Source organism: Palaemon carinicauda, chromosome 45 (assembly GCF_036898095.1).
Source record: "Palaemon carinicauda isolate YSFRI2023 chromosome 45, ASM3689809v2, whole genome shotgun sequence".
NCBI lineage: Eukaryota > Metazoa > Arthropoda > Malacostraca > Decapoda > Palaemonidae > Palaemon > Palaemon carinicauda.
Genome location: NC_090769.1, coordinates 418,933 through 445,518, shown reverse-complemented (window position 1 = coordinate 445,518; position 26,586 = coordinate 418,933). Strand labels below are relative to the sequence as shown.

At 33.1% G+C, this 26,586-nt stretch overlaps 1 protein-coding gene across 1 annotated transcript in view; it reads right to left on the bottom strand.

The window, feature by feature from the left end:
- The window catches only part of LOC137634699 (mucin-17-like), a 54,328-nt gene extending 36,633 nt beyond the window's left edge, over positions 1 to 17,695 (bottom strand). The window contains exons 1-2 of the mRNA XM_068367190.1: positions 17,604 to 17,695; positions 11,384 to 11,552 (exon numbers count right to left, since the gene is read on the bottom strand). Of these exons, the coding sequence (XP_068223291.1) occupies positions 11,384 to 11,552; positions 17,604 to 17,695 (261 nt within the window). The remainder of the gene's footprint in view (positions 1 to 11,383; positions 11,553 to 17,603) is intronic.
- Positions 17,696 to 26,586: the final 8,891 nt, after the last annotated feature.

Genomic DNA, 26,586 nt, shown 5'->3' with positions numbered 1-26,586 from the left:
ACATATAATATTTTTCTATACATCACTTCGAAACATTAATAAAAAAAGTAAAAAATAAAAAAGCTTTTGATTACGTATTTACAAGTACAGCGACTTTGTTTTACAGGCAGCGTTGCAAACAGTTTCTCTTTTGCTAAACACGCCGTTACCTGCTACTTTGGCTACAATCAGGACCCACTTCTAAGTGAGTCCTGGCTTACAATATACAGGTGTCAGATGTCTTCATAGCGTCCTGGCGTCCCATGAAGTGTACCGGATTGACGAAGCCAAATTTACTCTTATTCTTTCAAAGAATTGGTCTGTCACACACTTCGAAAAAGGGTCCCCTTCTGTTCTTCCTTCCACATCTTTTTATTTTAGTTCCTTTTTATAGTTTATATAGGAAAGATTTATTTTAATGATGTTACTGTTCTCAAAGTATTTAATTTTTCCTTGTTTCCTTCCCTCATTGGGCTATTTTCCCTGTTGGGGCCCCTGGGCTTTTAGCATCCTGCTTTTCTAACTAGGGTTGTAGCTTTGCAAGTAATAATAATAATAATAATAATAATAATAATAATAATAATAATAATAATAATAATAATAATAATCGTACACTAAATACGAGCATTGAATTAACTATCCCATCGGTATTTACATAATGATAAAATATTATGCGTATTTGCTCAGTTTCAATTTCATGTCATATTCTGCTATTCAACCATTTTCCCGCTCATTCTAGGACTATTGTATTTAAGCAATATGATTAATCATTTATGTTCTTTCATGAAAATAATCCGAACAGTCCGGTAGAAATTTACAGCCACTCACATTCCCATTCACTGCGATGTTTAGATAAAATTTTTTAGAGATATTTCCTTATGAATCATTTGGCGAATTTTGAGTAAATCATCTGAACTTAAGTCACGTTAATCGGTTCAAACAATGATAGGACATTGTGCTAGTATAACATACAAAGGAAAATGGCGTATATGAGGACAATTTGAGTAGTAGTTACTTCATAGTTTCTCGAGCACGTGACCTAAATGTATGTCTGTACAGTAATGTTAGAATTAGTTTTTATATCTGACCCACAATAGAACATTTGTCGTACACAGATGTTTCTCCCTCGGTTTACCTAGAGGAGGTGGGGATGTGATGGAGGGGGCGAGGTACCACATACATCTTATGCTTTGTTCTATGCGTTATGTTGATACTGAAGTTTGCTTTGCAACGTTCCTTCTCATTCCCTTAGGTATGCTGATAATTGCTTCCTGACCATCAGTCTCTTCACCTGGCTGTATTTTTATTAGAATATTTAGGTTAAATTCTGTATCGTGAGTATTACCATTTGTATCTGAAATTATCATTCTCATCATCATCAGCTGTTGCCAGTCCACAGCAGGACAAAGGTCTCAGACATGTCTTGCCACTCGCGTCTGTTTATGGTGTTTCTACGCCAGTCTATATCCGCAAAATTTCTAAGCTCGTCATTACATCGTTTTCTCTTCCTTCCTCTGTTCGTTTGCAATCTGTAGGGACCCAACCTATTATTCATAATGACCATCTATTATCTGCCATTCTCATTATATTTGTTAGAATATCCTCTACTTTAGTTTGTTCTCGTATCCATGTTGCTCCTTTTTTTTTTTTTTTTTTTTTTTTTTTTTGGTCTCTTAACGTTATCTCCATCATTATTCTTCTCATAGCTCTTTGAGTAGTAACTAGCTTATGTTCTAGGGCTTTAGTAAGGCTCGGAGTTTCTGATGCATAAGTTAATACTGGTAGGATCATCAGAAATTATCATATGGTGGTATGAAGTGGTATGAAATTTTGAAAAGTTCAGATCACTCATCATTTAATCTATTTTCTCTCCCTTTTCCTTTTTTGTTCAACAATTGTTGCGATCCTCAGTACCTAAGTAACAACCAGGGTGAATAATTGATTGTTTAGGTCAACACAATGATACTGTATTATTTCAGAGTGCACTTATATATATATATATATATATATATATATATATATATATATATATATATACATATATATATATATGTGTGTATATATATGTGTGTGTATATATATATATATATATATATATATATATATATAGAGAGAGAGAGAGAGAGAGAGAGAGAGAGAGAGAGAGAGAGAGAGAGAGAGAGAGAGAGAGAGAGAGAGAGAGAGATAACGAAAATAAACTACTTTATTATTCTAGCCTTCTATTGTGTTGGTACTCAAGGTAATCAATCTTCGGTGCTTATCGCATCAGTTGTATGTTTCTTCTAATGGTGACGAGGAGTTACGTGACCAAATCAATATCACAATAGGCTATAGTGCTATACCTACCATATACAGGTATGTGTCTTTGAAAGTTAATATCACAATAGGCTATACCTACCATATACAGGTATGCGTCTTTGAAAGTTAATATTCACAGTAGGCTATACCTACCATATACAGGTATGTGTCTTTGAAAGTTAATATCACAGTAGGCTATACCTACCATATACAGGTATGTGTCTTTGAAAGTTAATATCACAGTAGGCTATACCTACCATATACAGGTATGTGTCTTTGAAAGTTAATATCATAGTAGACTATACCTACCATATATGTGTCTTTGTGCCCATGTACTCCCATCTGTTCCAATATCTGTACTGTACACTGTTAGAAAAAAACTCGCAATATTAATCGCAAGTTCCCTGTAAAGATATATTACACTCAACCGTATTTCAGTAAATTTCAAACGACCGTAATTTTACCTTTGTTATCATCTTTCGCGGTTGATGACCGTAATATCACTCCTTAATGTCAATATATCCGTTTTTAAAATGTTGCTTGATGTTTACCGTTTTTTAATGCATATTTTTAATAGTATACTTTTGGTGTAAATCGTCAAGAACTTGAAACGTAAACTGATTTTTTTAAAGAAAAATCCTCATACACACAAACGCACACACAGGAAAAACATAAAATTCTGTAATTGTTCAGTTGCTACTCTCCTCTTAGTAAGGGTAGAAGAGACTCTTTAACAATGGTAAGCAGCTTTTCTAGGAGGACACTCCAAATAAGATCATTATTCTCTAGTCTTGGGTAGTGCCGTAGCCTATGTACCATGGTCTTCCACTCTTGGGAGAATTATCTTGCTTGAGGGTACACTCGGACACACTATTCTTTCTAATTTCTTTTCCTCTTGTTGTGTTAAAGTTTTTATAGTTTATATAGGAAATATTTATTTTAATGTTACACTTCTTAAAATAATTTATTTTTCTTTGTTTCCTTTCCTCAATAGGCTATTTTTGCTTTTGGGGCCCCTGGGCTTAGAGGCATCCTGCTTTTCCAACTAGGGTTGTAGCTTAGCAAGTAATAATGATAATAATAATAATAATAATAATAATAATACGAACACTACAAAACCACCCTAGTAGTTATTAATTCATAGTCTTCCACTAAAACGGTTACCTTTAATTCCCAGCTGATAATTACTGTGATACTGTGATGAAGTACTGTACACATACATAGCAGGTATCGTACTAAATACCCAGGCTATTAAACGCATTAATATTTTAACTTTCATGTATATTATGCATTAATGCAAATATCAGTACAACGTTACATAGTGTTAGCAGAAATTTATAAATAAAATATTTCATTTTAAATGTTCCATTACTTCTCTTGCAGTTTGTTTATTTCATTTCCTTAGCGAGCTGTTTTTTTTTTTTTTTTTCTGTTGGAGCCCTTGGCTTTATAGATTCCTGCTTTTCCAAATAGGGTTGTAGCTTAGCTAGTAGTAATAATAATAATAATAATAATAATAATAATAATAAATCACTTTCAAGTCTCATAACTTCTACGGAAGTAATGATAATAGTAAATGACACAAAGATATTTTAACATTGTTGGAATTACTTATTTTTTTTTTATAGTAACAACATCTTAGTCAATTTGTCCTTGAGACAATGTTGCTTTAAATGATATGGTTTTTTTTTTTATTTCAAAAAGAGGGTAATTTTAAGATTAGGTAATTTCTATTAGGCAACTTCTAGGGGTCGATGGTCTAATTAGAAAAACTAATGAGTTAATAAAGGCAATTCGGAAGATCTCTGTAGTTATGTGCTTTAAGATAAATCGTATATAATTTTTTTTTACGATGAATTCTTCAAGTGAATCATGAACTTGAACTTCTTAGTGAGATAACAAGACGCAAAGCAAGTATCCCCGTGCTAGTCTTCGTTTTGTTCTTTTCGTGTTATAAAAATAATAATAATAATAATAATTATTATTATTATTATTATTATTATTATCATTATTATTATTATTATTATTATTATTTGTGTATTTCGCGTAGAAGACCCTCGTTTATGTAAGTTTGATTGAATATCATGGCTGCCTCAGTGTCGTTAATTTTATAGGACGCCTTTTCTGTTGATCTTATCTTCTTCTCAATTAGTCAGAGATCAGTGACTGTGCTATTCTGTTTTTATAGTTACTCTCTAAGAATGAGAATAGCACAGTTACTGGCTAATCGCAGTGCTGTTGAGAGAAAGATAAGATCAACAGAAAATGTGTCTTATATTATTATTATTATTATTATTATTATTATTATTATTATTAGGGAAGTTATGTACTGCCAAAGCGTAGACCAAGATACAGTACATTCCTTTTGCATGCGCATCTATAGGTTCAGTTGTACAGTTGTTTATTTTAGTACTAACTGCAGTCTAGATTTGCAACATTTCCTAATGTTAATTGAACCTTTGCTTTGCTTTTAAACAGCTTAAACTCAGGGTCCCGGGCTGGGATCGATCTGCTGCCATGCGAATGCTAGATGAACTCGTTACCACTGTACTAGCGAAGAGGCTAATCTAATCTATTTTTTTTTCCTCTCATCATATAAAACTCCTATGAATGAGAGACTTATTCAACGCATGCTAGGGAAATCTGGCTTGATTTATAGTTGCACGGACTAGCTAAGTCTAAAAACAATGTGTCGTCCAAAATATTTCCCATCCTATATAGTCGTTACGGAAACTTTCTTGGCTACTGTACCAACCGTGTGTCACACGATCGTACATAGTTCATTTTGTGTATATATTATGCTTGTATGTTCGCTCTTCCCTCGCACTAAAAAGAACCGGAATAAACATGTCTGTTTTTCTCTCCGGTAATGGTGTCGTTTTTTAACATGAAATTTCTTGTTGCATTGAGCTTTTGTATATAAAGGAGAGTGTTCTATAATAAACTCACTCAGTTGCTTTCATCCCGTCTTTGAGTCACAACCTTCTCTCGGCCCGTCACACTACAATCCCTTTTCTGATAAGTCTTTTACATTCTGCAAGTGTGTATTTTATTCGTTTTTTTTTTCTAGTCATGAATCTTTACATTCTATAGGGGTTATGGAACCTCTGGTAGTCGCAGTCCTTCACATGACACACGATATAAAAACTCTCCCGGAAACTATCGTATAAAATCTACAGTCGTTGAATAAATGTTTCCGGTCCTAATTAAGTCAACTCTACAAGTACCGTAACCACAATTTTTTTACAATCTACAGATATTGCAGAAACTTTCTGTTCACATTTCTTTACATGTCTGCTAGACTTAAAGCATTGTAACTAAACAGAGCCGTTTATCTTCCGTAGATTTTATAATATAGTCTAAATGTTTAAAGGTTTAAAGGCCCCTCATGAATGGCAGAGGCAAGGGACAGTGACATTATCCTATCAGGACAATGCCCTAGAGACTGACCATATATACATATGATCAGCATCCAAGCCCACTCTCCACCCAAGCTAGGACTGAGGAGGGCCTGGCAATGGCTGCTGATGACTCAGCAGATAGGCCTATAGGTTACCCCAAACTCCCCATCCTTAGCTCACAAGGATGGTGAGGCTGCAGCAACCAAATGAATTAACGAGTTTGAGCGGGGCTTGAAGCCCAGTCTGGCGTTCACTAGTCAGTGACGTTACCACATTGGCCAGGGAATGTTCACTTGTGTATTGTGGATTTCTTCAAAATTCAAGTAAATTGATCTGTTCCTTCTCATCACTGGAAATGCTCTTACAAAATACTGATATTTCGAAACTTTCTCTTAACCTTGTACTTATTGCTCTAACATCCTTATCTCCAATTTTTATTCAAACGGAAAATATTTCACGCTACTGATATTTGATAACTACTTGAACCTTCGACTCCTACATGTGACCATGTACATTTATATAATCAATTTTTGCTCTGCTTTTAATTCGCATATTTCTTTAGCTCTTAGGCAATTCCATCATCACCTTTTGTATAAACCTATTTAGCATGAGCGTTGTACTTTCTTCCACACGCCCGAAATTAATATGCTCGCGCGCATATCCTTAACCTTTGACATTTTACCCACTTGTTCTCATAATCATTGGAAATACAGAAGAATTACGATAGATTGTTCTCTGACACGAGTACCCGGTACACAGCTGTAATTATTCCACTCTTGTGTTCTGTATTTTATAGTCGTCGGTTATGGTAATTAATCTTAGTGATTTATGGATTACGATGTACGGCATTTGTCGGTAGAAAGAATGACAATTTTGTTCCTTATGGCTGATGTCTCTCTTGATTATTCGTTTTTCATTTCGTTTTACGTCTCTGATGTTTTGATAATTTTCGGTTATTATTGATTTCATTTGCTTAGGGAAATCTATGAAAGGTATTAAGTTTTTATGAAAGACAATATATGTAGGTTGAATCGTCTCTCTCTCTCTCTCTCTCTCTCTCTCTCTCTCTCTCTCTCTCTCTCTCTTTGTGGATCTGGGGACCAAAAACACAATGTGGTTACCCATTACCACAATCATATTCGAACTGCTGTATCGTGGATGAAACTCTTTCTCGGAAAACTTCCACCATACCAGCCACTTCATGAAATACACAGATGGCCCACCAACAGCACGTCAAATTTCCTTTGTACGCTCAAGCTTCATGGATATAAGCCATATATATATATATATATATATATATATATATATATATATATATATATATATATATATATATATATATATATATATGTGTGTGTGTGTACAGTATATATTTATGTGTGTGTGTATGTATCATCCTCATCATCAACACATCAGCTGTCACTAGTCCACTGCAGAACAAAGGCCTTAGACTTGTTCTTCCACTCCCGTCGGTTTATGGTTCACATCCACAATTTATCTTTCCTTATTTCTCGTGACTTAATGTTATTCTTCATGTTCATTTATATATATATATATATATATATATATATATATATGTATACTATATATATACTATATATATACTATATATATATGTATATATATATATATATATATATATATTGTCCGACCGTCTAGCAAATGTTCTCTCTCTCTCTCTCTCTCTCTCTCTCTCTCTCTCTCTCTCTCTCTCTCTCTCTCTCTCTCATTTCTGGGTGTTACCACGAAAGATTTTTGTTCTGTTTCTTACATTATATAATCTCTCTCTCTCTCTCATTTCTGGGTGTTACCACGAAGGATTTTAGTTCTGTTTCTTACATTATATAATCTCTCTCTCTCTCTCTCTCTCTCTCTCTCTCTCTCTCTCTCTCTCTCTCTCTCTCTCTCTCTCTCTCATTACTAATACTCTAACGATTCTAATGATGACACTTAATCCTCTTAATCTTCTCTTAAGCATATAATAATTAAAATGATAATAATAATAATAATAATAGTAATAATAATAATAATAATAATTTCACGCCATCCTTCTTTTGTACTTTAACTTCTGTGATGTCTTTATTTACTAATTATCGCTTGTGTCAGATAGTTAAGCTCTTTTACAAATACCATCACCGGTTTTTTTTTTTCTAACAAAAAAAAATTCTTCTTCACCCAAGGAGTTAACTACTGCACTGTAATTGTTCAGTGGCCATTTTACTCTTGGTAAAGGTAAAAGAGACTCTTTAGCTATGGTAAGCAGCTCTTCTAGGAGAGGGACACTCTAAAGTCAAACCATTGTTCTCTAGTCGTGGGTAGTGCCATAGCTCCTGTACCATGATCTTTCACTGTCTTGGATGAGGGTTCTCTAGGTTGAGGGTACACTCGGGCACACTATTCTATCTCATTTCTCTTCCTCTTGTTATGTTAAAGTTTTTATAGTTAATACATGAAATATTTATTTTAATGTTACTATTCTTAAAATATTTTATTTTTCCTTGTTTCCTTTCCTCACTGAGCATTTTTCCCTATTGGAGCCCCTAGGCTTATAGCATCTTACTTTTCCAACTAGGGTTGTAACTTAGTAAGTAATAATAATGTTGAAAAAGAATAGCCTTAGAAACAACCTTGAACGACAAATGAAGAGACGCCCTTGAAGTTGACCCATTATTATAAGCTTACAACTGCGTTTCCAGTTACACCAATTGTGTTGTTTTGTCACTGAAATTTATAATGAAGTACAGTTGCCAGGTTGGCCTTTTTTTCCAGGCCAAAAAAAATAAACTCAAATTTGGCCTTTTTGTAACTGGTTGGCCTTTAATAATAAGAAAAAAGGTGGCCCTTAAATACTATATTTTTGGCCTATTTCTAATAATAGGTTGGCCTTTTAAAGCTGCAGTTGATAAAGCAGCAGTTGATTAGAAGTTGGCCTTTTCTCATTTAGAAAATCTGGCAACACTGATAAAACAACAGGGCAATTTTTTACCGTTACGTGACTTGGGAGCAAATACATTTATTCAATGTATAATTACGCCAATGTCCGTTTGACCTTTCATATTCATATGCTGATATTATGACACAGAAATATTGTTACATCTGTGAAAACATTATCCCCTCTCTCTCTCTCTCTCTCTCTCTCTCTCTCTCTCTCTCTCTCTCTCTCTCTCTCTCTCTCTCTCTCTCCCATCATGTTCGTAATATAAGGCATGCAGTTGATTCTAATAGTCAGGCGTTCTCCATCATGAGGCTCAATACTACATAGTATTCTAGAAGTTTTATTCCAGCTGTGACCAAGTTGTGGAATGATCTTGCAGCAAATGTCTTTTATATTAAACGGGCTGACATAATCCTTTTAAGTTTATAAATGAAATATCTGTTTTGATGTCGTTACTGTTTTTTTAAATATTTTATTTCAATTGTTCATTATTTCTCAGATCGTTTATTTATTTCCTTATTTCCTTTCCTTACTGGGCTATTTGTCCCTGTTGGAGCCCTTAGGGATATAGCATCTAGCTTTTCCAACTAGGGTTGTAGCTCAGCTAGTAATAATGATAATAGCAGCCTGGCATGAGCGAAGCTTTTTCTGTCATATCTAAACACAATACTTTGGACGGACAATTGGCGGTCGCTACAATTGGTTATTCTTTATTCTATTGATAATGTTACTATTTCTCTTGTATTTTTCAAGTTAACTGTACTGTTATTGAAAATATATTTGTAATTATTATTATTATTATTATTATTATTATTATTATTATTATTATTATTATTATTATTATTATTATTATTATTATTATTGTTACATTTAATGATTATCCCCTATACATAAACCTGATTTCTAGGTCAATGCATTCGACGCTTTAAGAAAATTTTGGAAGTATTTTATTTTGATTGTTTAATACTTCTCTTGTAGTTTATTTATTTCCTTGTTTCGTTTCCTCACTGGTCTATTTTTCCCTGTTGGAGCCCTTGTGCTTATAAGCATTTTTTCTTTTCCAACTAGGGTTGTAGCTTAGCAAGTAATAATAATAATGATAATAATAATGATAATAATAATAATAATAATAATAATAATAATAATTGCGTCTGGAGCACATTTGTATCAGCTATAAATAATCAATTATATCTCTATGTGATTTTGTCCTTAAATGTTATATTCACCTCTTCTCGACTTCACCCATTGAGAATTTGAGCTTCTTAGAGGTATTCTGTCGATTAAAAAAGATCCGGGAATAAGGTTACCTATTCTGCTGGCCTTCCAGTATGGTCAGAATTGTTAAATCCGAGTATTTATATAAATATATACATTGATATAACTTCGACTTTAATTGCTTTTTTACATGTTTTTTTTTTATTTTTATTTTGTATAATGATGAAGATTAAGCCTTTATATAGATTAATGTGAAAATAAGTGTTTTTGGATAGAACGAATAATCTAATTTCTCTTCCTCTTATTTTGTTAAAGTTTTTATGGTTTATATGCGAAATATATATTTTTAATGTTGTTACTGTTCTTAAAATATTTAATTTTTCCTTGTTTCCTTTCCTCGCTGAGCTATTTTCCCTGTTGGGGCCCCTGGGCTTATAGCATCATGCTTTTCCAACTAGGGTTGTAGTATAGCATGTAATAATAATAATAATAATAATAATAATAATAATAATAATAATAATAATAATAATAAAAGATAACGGACTGCGCATTTGGTTCAGATCGAAATGATAACAGAATTATCACAACAATAAGGTTGTTTATATTAACTGGTACTTTGTGCCAGAGCTTACAAGAACAGTCAGGATTCTGAAATGATTCCTATTAACATAAACCTTTGTTTGAAAATAATTTTCCTATGAAACCTTATAATTGGAGAAGAGAATTAATGCTATTTTCTTCTAGTTCCCTTTCGATTTACAACAATGTAATTATGTTATCACTCCAAATCATTTACGATTGCCACTAGTTGAATATAAAAGTTCCTCAAACATATCTTCATTGTAACACTTTCAGAGCCTTCTATGGTAAATTAATGTCTCCCCTAAATCACCTTTGTATTGCGTCGAAACTATTGTCTGACATGAATTTCGTCTCAATAGAATAAATATATATACAGTTGTATATATAGTTTTCTATATAATAGTGTTGACTATTTGTATACAAATATTATCACTATTTCTATTACTTAAAACAGGTTATGTTCTTGGAGTCTCACGAGTCTTTAAAACAGGTTATGTTCTTGGAGTCTCACGAGTCTTTAAAACAGGTTATGTTCTTGGAGTGTCACGACTCTTTAAAACAGGTTATGTTCTTGGAGTCTCACGAGTCTCTAAAACAGGTTATGTTCTTGGAGTCTCACGAGTCTTTAAAACAGGTTATGTTCTTGGAGTCTCACGAGTCTTTAAAACAGGTTATGTTCTTGGAGTCTCACGAGTCTTTAAAACAGGTTATGTTTTTGGAGTCTCACGAGTCTTTAAAACAGGTTATGTTCTTGGAGTCTCAAGAGTCTTTAATCGGTCTTGGTAGCGTTCAGTCCAGGAAGTGCCACTTATGTGAATATTCTAAAAAAAGTATAAACTAGCTTTTCACTTTTCATTTACATTGTCATTAGAATCGATGCCCAAATCGTCATTTTAGTCAAATGTGGATCAAATCTTTGGCGTGAATACCAACTAAATAACCTGAAGAATATTCCAACTTTCTTTGATCTAACCTCGCTCTTGGCCAGGACTCCGGCGAGGCACCAGCATATCACTAGAGCTGTCCAGAGGCCGCGGATTCTCCAAAGGGCCATGTCCTCGCCTGCTTGTCTTTCCACTCCTGAAGGAGGCGCAGAAACCAAGACGCGTAAGAGAGGTTGAGTTACTTGTACCGAAGTACAACTTGGAATGGTAGATTGATGCTGAAGAGCTTTCTAGCTCAGATGAGACACGTGTGTCGTGACATATTCACAGGTGTTATTTTGCACATGGCGTGTACGTTATGATTTCGAATGGATCTCTCTCTCTCTCTCTCTCTCTCTCTCTCTCTCTCTCTCTCTCTCTCTCTCTCTCTCTCTCTCTCTCTCTCTCAGAATTTCGAGAGCAGAATCTTATGTAAGTATTATATTTTAAGAAATATTTTTGAGATGTTACAGCTCATCCAAAAGAATGTGTGAAAATTTGAAATTTTATACGTGAAAACTTCCTAATTCAGAAAATTCTTAGAAAAAAATTCAATTGCTGGATTTTGTGGTGGCCGATGTAGTAACGTCCCTGACTGGTGAACGCCGGACGAGGGTTCGAGTCCCTCTCAAACTCGTTAGTTTCTTTGGTCGCTGTAACCTCACCATCCTTCTGAGCTAAGGAGGGGTGTTTTTGGGGGAGCCTATAGGTCAATCTGCTGAGTCATCAGCAGCCATTGCCTGGCCCTCCTGAGTCCTAGCTTGGGTGGTTAGGGTGCTTAGACACTGATCATATGTGTATATGGTCAGTCTCTAGGGCATTGTCCTGCTCGATAGGACAATGTCACTGTCCCTACCCCCTGCCATTCATGAGCGGCCTTTAAGCCTTTAAATTTGTAAGTGGGATATTCAGATGAAACGTAGTATAATCCTTCAAGAACATTGTATGAAACCCTGAGAAGTCCTATGATCGGACGTGTGGGAGCACTATAGTATTCGAGATAATGCATAAAATGTGGAGAAATTATATTAGGAAATGTATAAAGCGTTGGAAAGTAGTAAATTAATAGAGCATGAATTGTAAAAAAAAAAAAAAAAAAAAAAAAAAAATCTTGAATTGAAAAAGATAAATAAAATCTTTGAAACGTTGAAAAGTAGTTTAATAAGTTTTGCGAAGCGTAGATAATATTCCGGAAAAAAATGGTGGAATTGAAATTTTCTTCAAAAAGTAAATAGATAACGTTGCTTATGCTTAATTTCTTTACGAAATGCTGACATATATATATATATATATATATATATATATATATTATATATATATATTCATCTATATATATACAATAAATATATATACAGTATATATATATATATGAATATATATATATATATATATATATATATATATATATATATATATGTATGTATGTATATACAAATACTGTATATATATATATATATATATATATATATATATATATATACATATATATATATATATGTACATATATATATATATATATATATATATATATATACACATATATATACATACATATATATACATATATATATGTATATATATATATATATATATATATATATATATATATATATATATATATATGTATGTATATACAGTCTGATTCTTAAATGTAATTTCAGGCGATTTGATTTCCAAGTTTTACTTAACCTAGCCATTGTCTGATTTTTTTTTTTCAATCTTTCACTAAACATTAATTTCAAAGATCCTAGTTCCTAAATATTCAAATGATTCTACCTTATTAATCCTTTCTCCTTCCAATGATATTTCATTTTCCATTGCAAACTCCGTTCTCATCATCTGTCTTTCTTCTGTTTATCTTGAGCATAATCTCGTGTGATATTTCATGCATTCTGGTAAGCAAGCATTACAAATTCTGTGGTGTTCTGCTAATAATAACATACATATACACACAGCATATATATTTGTATGAATGCATATATTATAGCTACTTATTAAACTACTTATTAGTGACATCGATAAAATAACAATGTCGATATCACTAATAATACGAAAGTAATAAAGCCAATTTCGAGGCTATAATGATATTTTGTACTCAGCACATGCCAGGTTCCGTGATTTATACACGCCCACACGCAAACACACACACACACACACACGCTCACGCACGTATATATATATATATATATATATATGGGTGTGTGTGCGTGTTTGTATGTATAAATATGTATAACTTGCATGTGTTATCAGGTGTCATTGATCCTGCTTATAATTGGTATTTACCTTAGATGGAAGTTGTACGTTCTTCTCTACAATTGATGCCATATCTTTCCAACTTAAATGTCATCGTTACAATCACAATTATGAGTAACGCTCACACTACGTATTCAAAAGACTAATTATAATCAAAGGTCACAAAAGGTCACAATGTCATATATTGTTTCCCTTATGACAATGATATACCGCAGTTCTATGTGTAATTACAATTTTTACATGTGCACATGCTATGTGAAAGGTCATATCAGATCATATCTCTTTATTAGCTACGAATTGTACCTGGAATGATGTTATTTTGATGACGTCTAATACAATACTTTTATTAATTAGGTTTTTATTAATTAGGTTGTCCTGCGTGGGCATGCTAACGAGCTGCCCTGGTGTTATAACAAGGCAGGTTGGTCGTCCGGTTGGGACGTCCGATATGTATATATATATATATATATATATATATATATATATATATATATATATATATATATATATATGTGTGTGTGTGTGTGTGTGTGTGTGTGTGTTTGTGTGTGTGTATACAGTTATATATATACGTATACAGTATATACATAAATATGTATATATACATATATATATATATATATATATATATATATATACATACATATATATACATATATATATATATATATACATATATATATATATATATATATATATATATATATATATATATATATATATATACGCATAATGGAATTATAAGTTCGGCATATGAAGTATTATTATACTGGAAATAACGGCAAACATAAGAAGGTAATGTTATTTTCTCAAAAGTTGTGTACTCTACAGAGAGAGAGAGAGAGAGAGAGAGAGAGAGAGAGAGAGAGAGAGAGAGAGAGAGAGAGAGAGAGAGAGAGAGATGAAGGCTTAAATGTAATCAAGACTGAACAGCCTGTCCCAGATGTGTCATACTCAGTAAGAGATATATATAAAATCTCAAGCAGTTTAGAATGGGCTTTTTGTGTGGTCTTTTGCATGTGAATCTGTCACAATTGTATAAAGGGGCATAGCCTGTTGTTCACTTGAATTAAAATCTGGCCTTAAGACTTTAGCCTTCTGTGGGCTAGAAATTAATGCATTTGTTGTTGTTGATATATATATATATATATATATATATATATATATATATATATATATATATACATATATATATATGTAAATATATATGTATATATATACATATATATATCAAGAACAACAACAAATACAGTATTTACGGTATTTGTTGTTGTTGATATATATATATATATATATATATATATATATATATATATATATATATATATAATATATATATATATATATATATATATTTTAAAGGCGAGTGCCTCAGTGGCGTCAGTGTGTTTCCTACAGGAATCCTCGTATTTTGTCAGCTTCTTTGAGTTTTCAGGTGTAAGCCTTTGGTTAGAAAAACGATGATTACTACGCCTTTTCTTTATTTATTCACGACAGAACGTTTTCGACAAAACTGTCTTTATTAAGTAATTGGTTAACATAAATTTACAATTTCTTTTATATATCTTTTTTCAAAAGGTTCTACTGGATTCATCCAAGTTCCAGCAACGGACGAAGGATCTAACTGTAGTACTGAAAAAGGAAATTCTCAAACTTATAACCAGGGCCAACTATCAATAGAACGCCACGAATTTGCTCTAAGTTATAGGTGACTATGGTCTGGGGTACTGCTATGGTACGGTGGAAACTCATAAGGCGGGGAACTCCCTGAGACCTATCATCTCTCAGATAATTCACCTACCACCAAAATAGCGAAGGTCTTTGATGATATCCTTATCCCCTACATACCTGGTGCTTGCTCCTTGAAATCAGCAGTGGAGTTTATTGATGTATTACAAGAAATAGAACCTGAAGAAGACATTGCCTCTCTCGATGTGAAAGGCCTCTTCACAAACGTCCCTGTTGAGGAAAACATAAACACAATACTAGATAGAGTATATAGATCCAACATGTAACCACTACCCATATTTGAGTTTATTCTTAGAGAGATGGTGAAGTCCAGTACTATGATAGCTCTGTTCCTCTCTCACCGTGGACAATTATTTGGACAAATTTGCCGATATGTATATGGCATCTGTCGAGGAAAATACCTTCAAAGACCACAAGAAGCCAAAAATCCATGGACGTTATATCGATGACGTATTCATCACGACAAAAAAACAAAAACGGGACTGAAGAGTTAGCTGACAAACTTAGAAGAAACTCCTTACTCATTTTCACAATCGAATACAGTAACAAAACATTCATTTTTCGATGTCCTAGTTAATCAAGATTACCAATTAAAGATATCGTTATACAATAAATCAACCAAGGCAGGAAGATACTTAAATGCCAGAGGTGAATGGCCGAAGTATACAAAAAGTTAGTAGCAAGTGGTTATGTCAAAAGAGCATTCACGCACAGCAAAACTTGGAAAGATGTAGACGCCCAACTCAAACCAATTCGACAACTTATATCAAATAACCGATATGCAGACATCGTGATAGAAGAGGTATTAAGGAAGAAATTCAACAAAATCTAAGAACCAACCACAACAAAAACTAACGAAGAAGAAAAAAAACTTATTTACCGCCGTCTTATGTTTGTTTTTGGCCTACAAAGATGAAACCCGGACCTTGCAAGGAATCTCCAATCGAGGTGTTGCCCCGAAAGTCCCTTGCCAGGAGGTAAAACTTGCAATTTATAGCCAGACCAACCTAACTGCAAGTCTTGTGATGAAGAACAGTACAGCCCCAAGAGGACCAAAGGAAGCTTGTACAAATGTAGTTTATAAGTGTGAATCTCACAAAAAACTACATTGGACACACTACCACTGCACTTCGAAGATGTATGTTGGGTCACAGAAATCAGGGGGGCAATAAACCAACACATTTTGATGTCCACGGCTGGAAACCTGGCCTGAAAAGAAATCGATTGATGAAACCCAAATTGTTCACAAGCAAAACAGGCTTATAATAGCTGAAGCTGTCATAAATGGCCGAAATTGGTTTTTACTCAAATTTCGGGCATTTATGTCCATTCATTTAAATCTGATCATGCCATTTTTAAGGAAAATTTCAAAATCACTGACAGACATAGTAGTCCCAGCCAAATGAGAGTCTTGGAGTCTTTATATATTCTTAAGACAAAACTCAGCTTGAATGAGGGCTTGCCTGTTCAGTTGCCGGTGACCCATTAATCCGTTTTTTGGTCTGTGGGTTGCTGCTCTGAGTGGGTAGTCATAGTTTCCTAAGGGTGACTAGTTATATTAGTAATTGGGGCTTTTATATAGTTTTATATTCTTTGATTGGTAGGTTATATAATTAATGATGTCTTTTAAATGGGTTTATGTTCTTTGGTTTGATTCTAAAACTAGCTGGACAGTTCTTGGAAGTATATCTTCCTAATTATCAACTTATGATAATCTATATCAATTTTTATTAATTTTACATGATAACAATTGCAGATAGGCTGAAGATGACAGAAGTTATGTCGAAAGCTCCCAAATAAAGATGATGATAGCAGCATTGACCATTTTATTTTTACTTAAATTGCGATTCCCGAGAGAAACCCAATTATCAACTATATATATATATATATATATATATATATATATATATATATATATATATATATATATATATATATATATATGTATGTATTTATATGGTCTTCCTTTTCCTCTCCTTCCTAATATCTACCGTATGCTTTCACAAAGGAAAATTGATTCAACAATCACTTTAAACAGGTTAACTTTTGTTTCATGAATACACTTCTTTGGGCAACCTTTAACACAGCTATCATTCACATTCATGTTCTGTGATACACATAATTCGCATATTCTTTCATGCCACCGTAACTCGAAACATCTGCTCCCATAATGTTATGTGAGTACACCAATCACTTCCGTTCCTATATCATTCATACAAACATCCATTGGTTCATCTTCTCCGTATCCATTTCCGCTTTTAGCCTTACTTTTGTTGTCGTTCACTTTCAACATCCTCTTTCAACAATTTCAATTCTTCCACCTGTATTTGCAGCTTCTCGTCACCTTCAACAGTTAGCATTTCGTCCGAACACGCATATCATACATTCATGTATTGGAATATAAAGATATTTATAACTAAAGCACGTCTGGGTCTGATTTATTAGGTCTTGTTGATAGTATGAGATATACAGTATGAATGGTTAAGTATTCATATGAAAAAATGGTCTCTTATGCGTTTTATCCTTCATGGATGTATAGTACTTGATGTGATAAGTCACAAAAACAATTAAAGAAGAAATGCAAGACCGAGAACAGACATTTTTGTACAATTTATGTACCTCTTTCAATATCATTTGCCTTTGTTTTATATACAATTTGAATTAACTCTGACACCTTGAAAATGACAGAATGATAAATAGTTAGCCAAAGAGGAGCGCTGAAAAAGATTTCAAAATATTATTTGAAGATTTTATTTCACTCATATTTAAGTAAGACAATTGTGTTCTCGGACGGGAGGTTATTAAATAGAAAAACATTGTGGCTCGCCTACCATCATCATCATCATAATCAGCTGTTACTAGTCCACTGCATAATAAAGGCCTCAGAGATGTCCTTCCACTTGCGTCTGCTTATGGTCTTTCAGTGCCAGTCCATTCTTGAAAACTTCCTTAGTTTGTCAATCCATTGTCTTCTCTTCCTTCCCCTGTTTCTTTTGCTATAAATATGTATGTATATATATATATATATATATATATATATATATATATATATATATATACATATATATATATATATATACATATATATATACATATATATATATATATATATATATAGATAGATAGATAGATAGATAGATAGACAGATAGATAGATAGATAGATAGTAGGCTTCATGTGATAGGCCCTCATCATTTACTAATAGTGCTACAATACTCAGAAAATATTTCATCTTCTATCATAACCTTTGAAACCAAAGTTGAAATAAGACGTCATAATTCATTTAGCATTTCGTATTGAATGATCTCCTCAGCCCCAACGCTGGGCTATATGGATCAGATGCCTTATAATCAATCCATCAGGCTCCCTGTGGCTCATCATGTAATAGCTAAGAGCCACGAGCCATTCCAACGCTTGAAGTGATGAGTCACAAGTCGCACAACCTTTTCGCACCCGAAGGACATATTTATGCACACAGGTGCTTCCTCTATGGCGGTATCCACTATGGGCCCTCGATACTGAGGTGTGTTGGTTGTGTCTCCGAAGTGTCACATTTCATTATTTGTTGAGGATGCCGAAAGTCGTAAAGCTTTGTCGGTATTTTTTTTTTTTTTTTTTTTTTTTTTTTTTTGCATTCCTTTTTCGTGCAAAACCGAAATATTGTCTTCCAAACTTTGCAAAGAGTAAGTTCAGGAGAATCAGTAGTGATTTTATATATATATATATATATCCTCGGACAGCTAGATTAGTGTCAGGTTAAGATTTCCTTTTATGGGCTCTCGTGGCATGGTTGGTTTCGACCTGGCCTTTCATTAGAAGGGGCTAGCGTTCGATCCCAAGTATGAGGTAGAAATTTATTTCTATTTGAACACGATGTTGTGTTGATATTTATCCATATATATATATATATATATATATATATATACTGTATGTATGTATATATAATTACCATCATCATCAGTTATTGTTGGTCCACTGCAGGACAAAAGCCTCAGACATGTCATTCCACTCCCGTCTTTTTATGGTCTTTTTCTCCTGGTCTATATCCACAAATTTACTTAGCTCGTCAGTCCTTCTTGATCTCTTCCTTCCCCTGCTTCGTTTGTAATCAATCTCTTGGGGTCCACTTTGTTATTCTTTTTGTCCATCTATTATATGTCATTCTCATTATTTGTCTTGCCCACGTTTATTTCTTATTGTTAGAATATCCTCTTCTTTAGTTCGTTTCCGCATCCATTTTGCTCTTTTTCTGTCTCTTAATGTTAATCCCATTGCTATTCTTTGAGTTGTAACTAACCAATGTTCTAAAACTATAGTAAGGCTCCAAGTTCTTTAACACTGATCGGACTATCTGATTAAATACTTTTCTTCTTAGATAACGCGGCATTTTACTTTTCATCATCTCATATTGTTTACCAAAAGCTCTCCCTCCCATTTTATCTTTCTCTTAATTTCGGCCTCATGTCCTGGGGAAACACTTACTGGTTGTATTAACTGCAAATTTTCATTAACAATCTCTAGAGATTCGTCCATAACCTAATTTGTTGTCTCTACATTTTCATTAATCATCTTAGTTTTACTCTTATTTGTTTTCAGTCCTACATTTTTTTATTTTTCTATTTAAATATTTTATCATCTTTTGGCATTCCTTCCATGATTCACTAAATAGAACTATGTCATCTGTAAATCTTAAATTGTTAAGGTGTTCCCCAATAATGTAAATTCTCACATTCTCCCATCTAAATTCTTGAAAACATCTTCTAGAAATGCTGTGAATAATTTAGAAGAGATGGAGTCTCCCTGTCTAACTCCTTTCTTAATCATGCTTTCCCCACTCTCTTTATGTAGCTTTAGGATTACTGTACTATACGTATAGATATTTTCAAGTGTTTTAACATAAGATTTATATATTCCTTGCTTTTGGACAGCCTTCATTACAAGTGAAATTTTGACATAATCAAAAGTTTTCTCATAGTCTATAACTGCTATACATAGTGGTTTGTTATACTCTGTTGATTTTTTCATTATCTGATTAATTACATGGATATAGTCATTTGGTTAAATGCCTGCTTCTAAACCCTGCCTAAAGTCTATCAGTCTTTCTGTTTAGCCTAATATGATCTTTGTAAATATTCTATACATTACTGAAAGTAAGTTTATTGTGCGGCAATTTTCATGCCTTTTGTGTTTCCTTTTTTATGAATTACTATAATGATAAACGTTTCCAAATCTGTAGATATAAAGCAGTCTTGCAAACATTTGTGCAAGTTCAGGGAGTTTTACTGCTATGAAATCTTCTCCATCTATTATTAAATCAATTGTTAAACCATCTTCTGATTTGCCTCTCTCCATGCATTTTATGCTTTTTTTTTTACTTCTCATATTGTTACTTTTGCTACTGCCTCAATTGTTTAATTATGTTTATCGACAAAGTTATTTATTGTATAACTATTGTAAAACATCGTAAAGGGCTCCTCTGCAATTTTTATAACTTCATCTCTTTTGTTGATAATATTCACATTTTCACCCTTTAAAGCAAATGTCTGTTTGCACCCTATTCCAAGTCCTCTTTTTATTAACTTTATGCTTCTTCCTTTCTTTAATGTTTTTTCTCAGTTATGGTCTGATTGTGTTTATGAATGTTATGAGTTTCTAGTTTGTTTATTGTTTTGGATAGTTCTACTAATTCTTTCTTCCTCCGTATGGGATGTTGATGCGTACATTTAAATTGTCTTCAGTTTAGATTTCTTATTTAGTTTGATAATCAACCCTGCAATTCTATTTCTGATGTTACAAAATTTCTCTGTGTTACCTGCAAGATTTTTATTAGTAAGAAAACCCACTCCGTTTTCTTTGTTCCTTTCATGCCCTTTGTAGCAAAATATATGACTACCTTTTAACTTTTATAAGACTCCCTGGTTCCGTTTTCACTTACCTTTTTATATTCCAATTTATTTCTTTCACCTCTCCAAGTAACACAGCTAGATCTTTAGGGTTGTGGTGGTCGATGTGGTAACGTCCCTGACTGGTGAACTGGGGTTTGAGTCCCACTCAAATTCGTTAGTTTCTTTGGTCGCTGCAATCTCACCCTCCTTGTGAGCTTAGGACGGGGAGTTTGGGGGAGCCTATAAGTCTATCTGCCAAGTCATCAGCAGCCCTCCTTGGTCCTAGCTTGGGTGGAGAGAGGGCTTGGGCGCTGGTTATATATGCATATATATATATATATATATATATATATATATATATATATATATATATATATATATATATATATATATATAAATAAATAATATGGCCAGTCTCTAGGGCAATGTCACTGTCCCTTTCCCCTGTCATTCATGAGCGGTCTTTAAACCTTTAAACTCTAGACATTGTCCTGATATTGTACGTTGCAAGGTTTAGTTTCCAAAGGTGGCCTGTCCTAGTAGAGAGATTTTAGCAGCCCCTATAGTGGGGCATACCTTCCCGTCCCCTGTGCAGTTATTCCAATGCTACAGCAGACTGGGGGCCGAAACGGGGATATTAAGTTTGGCCAGTTTTTCATCACCAAGCTGGCAACTGTGGATTGGTGATGGTGGGAGATTTTATTTCGTACACCACAGAGCACTCACTGCGAAGTATAAGTTGAGAGGCTGAACAGAAAGATGGAAGACAGGAGAGAGTGATAGAGGTCAATTATTTTGCACTGTTTCTGCGGAATCTTTATAAAGTAAGCAATCCATCGTAAATAACAGGAACGCCAGTAAAATAATAATAATAATAATGAAAATAATAATAATAATAATAATAATAATAATAATAATAATAATAATAATAATAATAATAATAATAATAATATTTGGTGATAGACCGTCTTTCAGCCATGCTTCATTAAAAATGGTCTCTGCCTCAGTGGCTTTTATCTTGTTTTTCATTAGTAGAGGAAGTAAAATTTAAAAAGAATAAAAATCTATAATTTTATTAATAGAAAATTAGTCAAAATAAGTAGGGTAGATTTGTTTTCAACCAATTTTGACAAGTTTACTTTTAGTAAAATTATACAATTGTTCTATGTATTTTGAAAACTATTATTTCACTAAGATTAAATTAGTCAAAATATGTACAATAGAATTTTTCGAACTATTTTGACAAGTTTACTCTTTGTAGAATAAAAGTTTTTTTTTTTCTATGTATTTTGAAAAGTTCTAGAATTTTACTAAAAGTAAATTAGTCAAAATATGTACAATAAAATTTTTCAACCTATTTTGACAAGGTTACTTTAAATAGAATTATAAAATTTTTCTATGTATTTTGAAAAGTTCTAGGATTTTACTAAAAGTAAAGTAGTCAAAATGGGTACAATAGAATTTTCTATGTATTTTGAAAAGTTTTAGAATTTTACTAAAAGTAAATTAGCCAAAATAGGTACAATAGAATTTTTTTCAACCTATTTTGACAAGTTTAATTTTAGTAAAATTACAGATTTTTTCTATGTATTTTGAAAAGTTCTAGAATTTTACTAAAAGTAAAGTTGTCAAAATGGGTACAATAGAATTTTCTATGTATTTTGAAAAGTTTTAGAATTTTACTAAAAGTAAATTAGCCAAAATAGGTAGAATAGAATTTTTTTCAACCTATTTTGACAAGTTTACTTATGTAAAATTGTAGATTTTTTCTATGTATTTTGAAAAGTTCTAGAATTTCGCTGAAAGTAAATTAGTCAAAATATGTACAATTGAATTTTTCAACCTTTTATGACAAGTTTACTCTTAGTAGAATTATAGAATTTTTCTGTGTTTTGAAAAGTTCTAGAATTTTACTAAAAGTAATTTAGTCAAAATATGTACAATAGAATTTTTCAACCTATTTTGACAAGTTTACTTCTAGTAAAATTATAGAGTTTTTCTATGTGTTTTGCTCCCCCCTACTGATGTGAATTAACAGTTACTGGCGGAATGCAGTACTGGTGAGAACAGGAAAAATAAGAGCAATTGAAAAGCTCAACTACCATCATATTACATTTTTTTTTACCTAATTCCTACTCGATCTTTTCATGAAATCCTTCCTCAATTATACAGTAACGTCTCATTGCAGAAAGACAGTGACCCAGCCACCCGTTGAGATACTACCGCTGGAGAGTTATGGGGTCCTTTGACTGGCAAGACAGTATTACATTGGATCCTTCTCTCTGGTTACGGTTCACTTTCCATTTGCCTATACATACACTAAAAAGTCTGGCATATTCTTTACAGATTCTCCTCTGTCCTAATACACCTGATAACACTGAGATTACCAAACAATTCTTCTTCGCCCAAAGGTTAACTACTGCACTGTAATTGTTCAGTAACTACTTTCCTCTTGGTAAGGGTAGATGTGACTCTTTAGCTATGGTAAGAAGCTCTTCTATGAGAAGGACACTCCAAAATAAAACCATTGTACTCTAGTCTTGGGTAGTGCCATAGTCTCTGAATCATGATCTTCCACTGTCTTGGGTTAGAGTTCTCTTTCTTGAGGGTACACTCGCGCACACTATTCTATCATATTTCTCTTCCTCTCTTTTTGTTAATTTTTTTGTAGTTTACCTGTATATAGGAAACATATATTTTATTATTGTTACTGCTCTTAAATTATTTTGCTTTTTCTTTTCCCTTTTCCTCACTGGGCTATTTTCCATGTTGAAGCCCTTGGGCTTATAGCATCCTGCTTTTCCCACTAGGGTTGTAGCTTAGCAAGTAATAATAATAATAATAATAATAATAATAATAATAATAATAATAATAATAATAATAATAGTCTTGGGTAGTGCCATAGTCTCTGTGTTATGATATTCCACTGTCTTGGGTTAGAGTTCTCTTGTTTGAGGATACACTCGGGCACACTAGTGTATCTAATTTCTCTTCCTCATGTTTTGTAAAAGTTTTTATAGTTCAAAATATTGTATTTTTCCTTGTTTCCTTTCCTCACTGGGCTATTTTCCCTGTTGGGACCTCTGTGCTTATAACATCCTGCTTTTCCAACTAGGGCCGTAGCTCAGCAAGTAACAATAATAATAATAAAGGTCAAAAATAAGTACACCATTTGTAACACCAACCGGTGAACACTGTATTCAAGTTAATTGCAGCGTGACGCTCATTATTGGCTCTTGGTTGTGCTCATAACCTTTACGTTCACACTTGCATCAATCTGTTTCCGCTTCCACAAGTGTCATTCTATTATTTTTTTGTTTAATAGGAGCTACTTTATGTAAGGGGTGTGTTTATTAGATAAACCTATATTTATTATATTGCGGAAGGTAAGATACAGTAATTGAATCAGAACTTCAAAAGTTCAAACTTGCAGCAAATGTTTTTATGATGAACAGGCTTACATGAGTCTTTTTATAGTTGATATATGACATATCTGTTCTGATGTTGTAACTGTTTTTGAAAAATAATTTATTGTAAAAAAATTTCTCATCCTTTATTTATTTCTTTATTTCCTTTTCTCACTGAGCTATTTTTCCCTGTCGGAGCCCTTGGGCTTATAGCATCTTGCTTTTCAAACTAAGGTTGTAGCTTGGCTAGGGATAATAATAATAGGATCGATTGAGCCCCTTCAGATCCCAGTCTTTCTGGGATCTGAATGTTAACGTTCATCCATACTTCGAATTACTTCCACCCATCATTTCATTTGCGCTAACCTTTATAAACCATATTTCCAAGTTTCTCATCCCACCACTTTACAATTTGCCTTTAGTACCTCCTATTCTTCCTCCTATGATAACCTTTATACCATTTCTCCATATTTCCAAGTTTCTCATCCCACCACTTTACAATTTGCCTTTAGTACCTTCTATTCTTCCTCCTATGACAACCTTTATACAATTTCTCCATATTTCCAAGTTTCTCACCCCATCGATTATCTGTTAACCATAGGTGCCTTCTAGTTTACCTCCATATGCTCAACTTTCTTCATATTTCCATATTTGGGCTATTTTTTTTTTCATGTTGGGCCCTGGGACTTACAGCAGCATTCTTTTCCAACTAGGGTTATAGCTTTGTTAGTAATGATAATATGATAATAGCCTCAAAAGCTATAGTGTGGGGATATGTAGCCTAAATTCATAAATCTAAACATACCCCATAATCTATTAATCTCGAAAGATTCAAAATCACTTGTTTTGTTCAACAGATTATCTCTCTCTCTCTCTCTCTCTCTCTCTCTCTCTCTCTCTCTCTCTCTCTCTCTCTCTCTCTCTCTCTCTCTCTCTCTCTCTCTCGCTTCTATTCTGCAACTCACATCTCCTCCCTTCAACTCACGTGAAGCAATCACTTCTCATTTCTCCAACATTCATCTTGATATTGATAATAAGAAATTAATTTCACCATTCCACCTTCTAAGAAATTTATATTTTTCTTATTTTTCAAAGATAGATTATGTATATATATATATATATATATATATATATATATATATATATATATATATATATATATATATATGTGTGTGTGTGTGTGTGTGTGTATGGGGGGGGGGGAAATTAACTTCCGGGAAAATCTCCCCAGACTGATATCCAAGATTTCAATCTGGGTAATTGGTACGCCAACACTCCAGCACTAACAGGTCAGAAACATCACATCTGGACTTTTTTTTTATGTATTGTATTTATCGTGCCAATACAACTTCAGTGTTCAGGTACTACTCATATTATTATTATTATTATTATTATTATTATTATTATTATTATTATTATTATTATTTGCTAATCCTCAACCCTATTTGGAAAAGCAGGTGCTATAAATCCAACTTTAAAAATAGCCCAGTGAGGAAAGGAAATAAGGAAATAAATAAACTATGATAGAAGCACTGAACAATTAAAATATTATATTTCAAGAACAGTAACAACATTGAATTAATTCTTTCATATATAACATATAAAAACTGCATAGATAAAACAAGGGGAAGAGAAATAAGATAGAATAGTGGGCCAGAGTCTACCTTCAAGCGAGAGAAATCTACCCCGAAGACAGTGGAAGACCATGGTACAGAAGCTATAGCACTACCCAAGACTAGAGATCAATGGTTTGATTTTGGAGTGTCCTTCTCATAGAAGAGCTATTCACCATAGCTTAAGAGTTTCTTCTACCCTTACCAAGAGGAAAGTAGCCACTGAAAAATTACAGTGCAGTAGTTAACTTCTTGATCGAAGAATTGTTTGGTAATCTCAGTGTTTTCAGGTGTGTAAGGACAGAGGAGAATGTGGAGAGATTAGGCCAGACTATTCGGTGTATGTG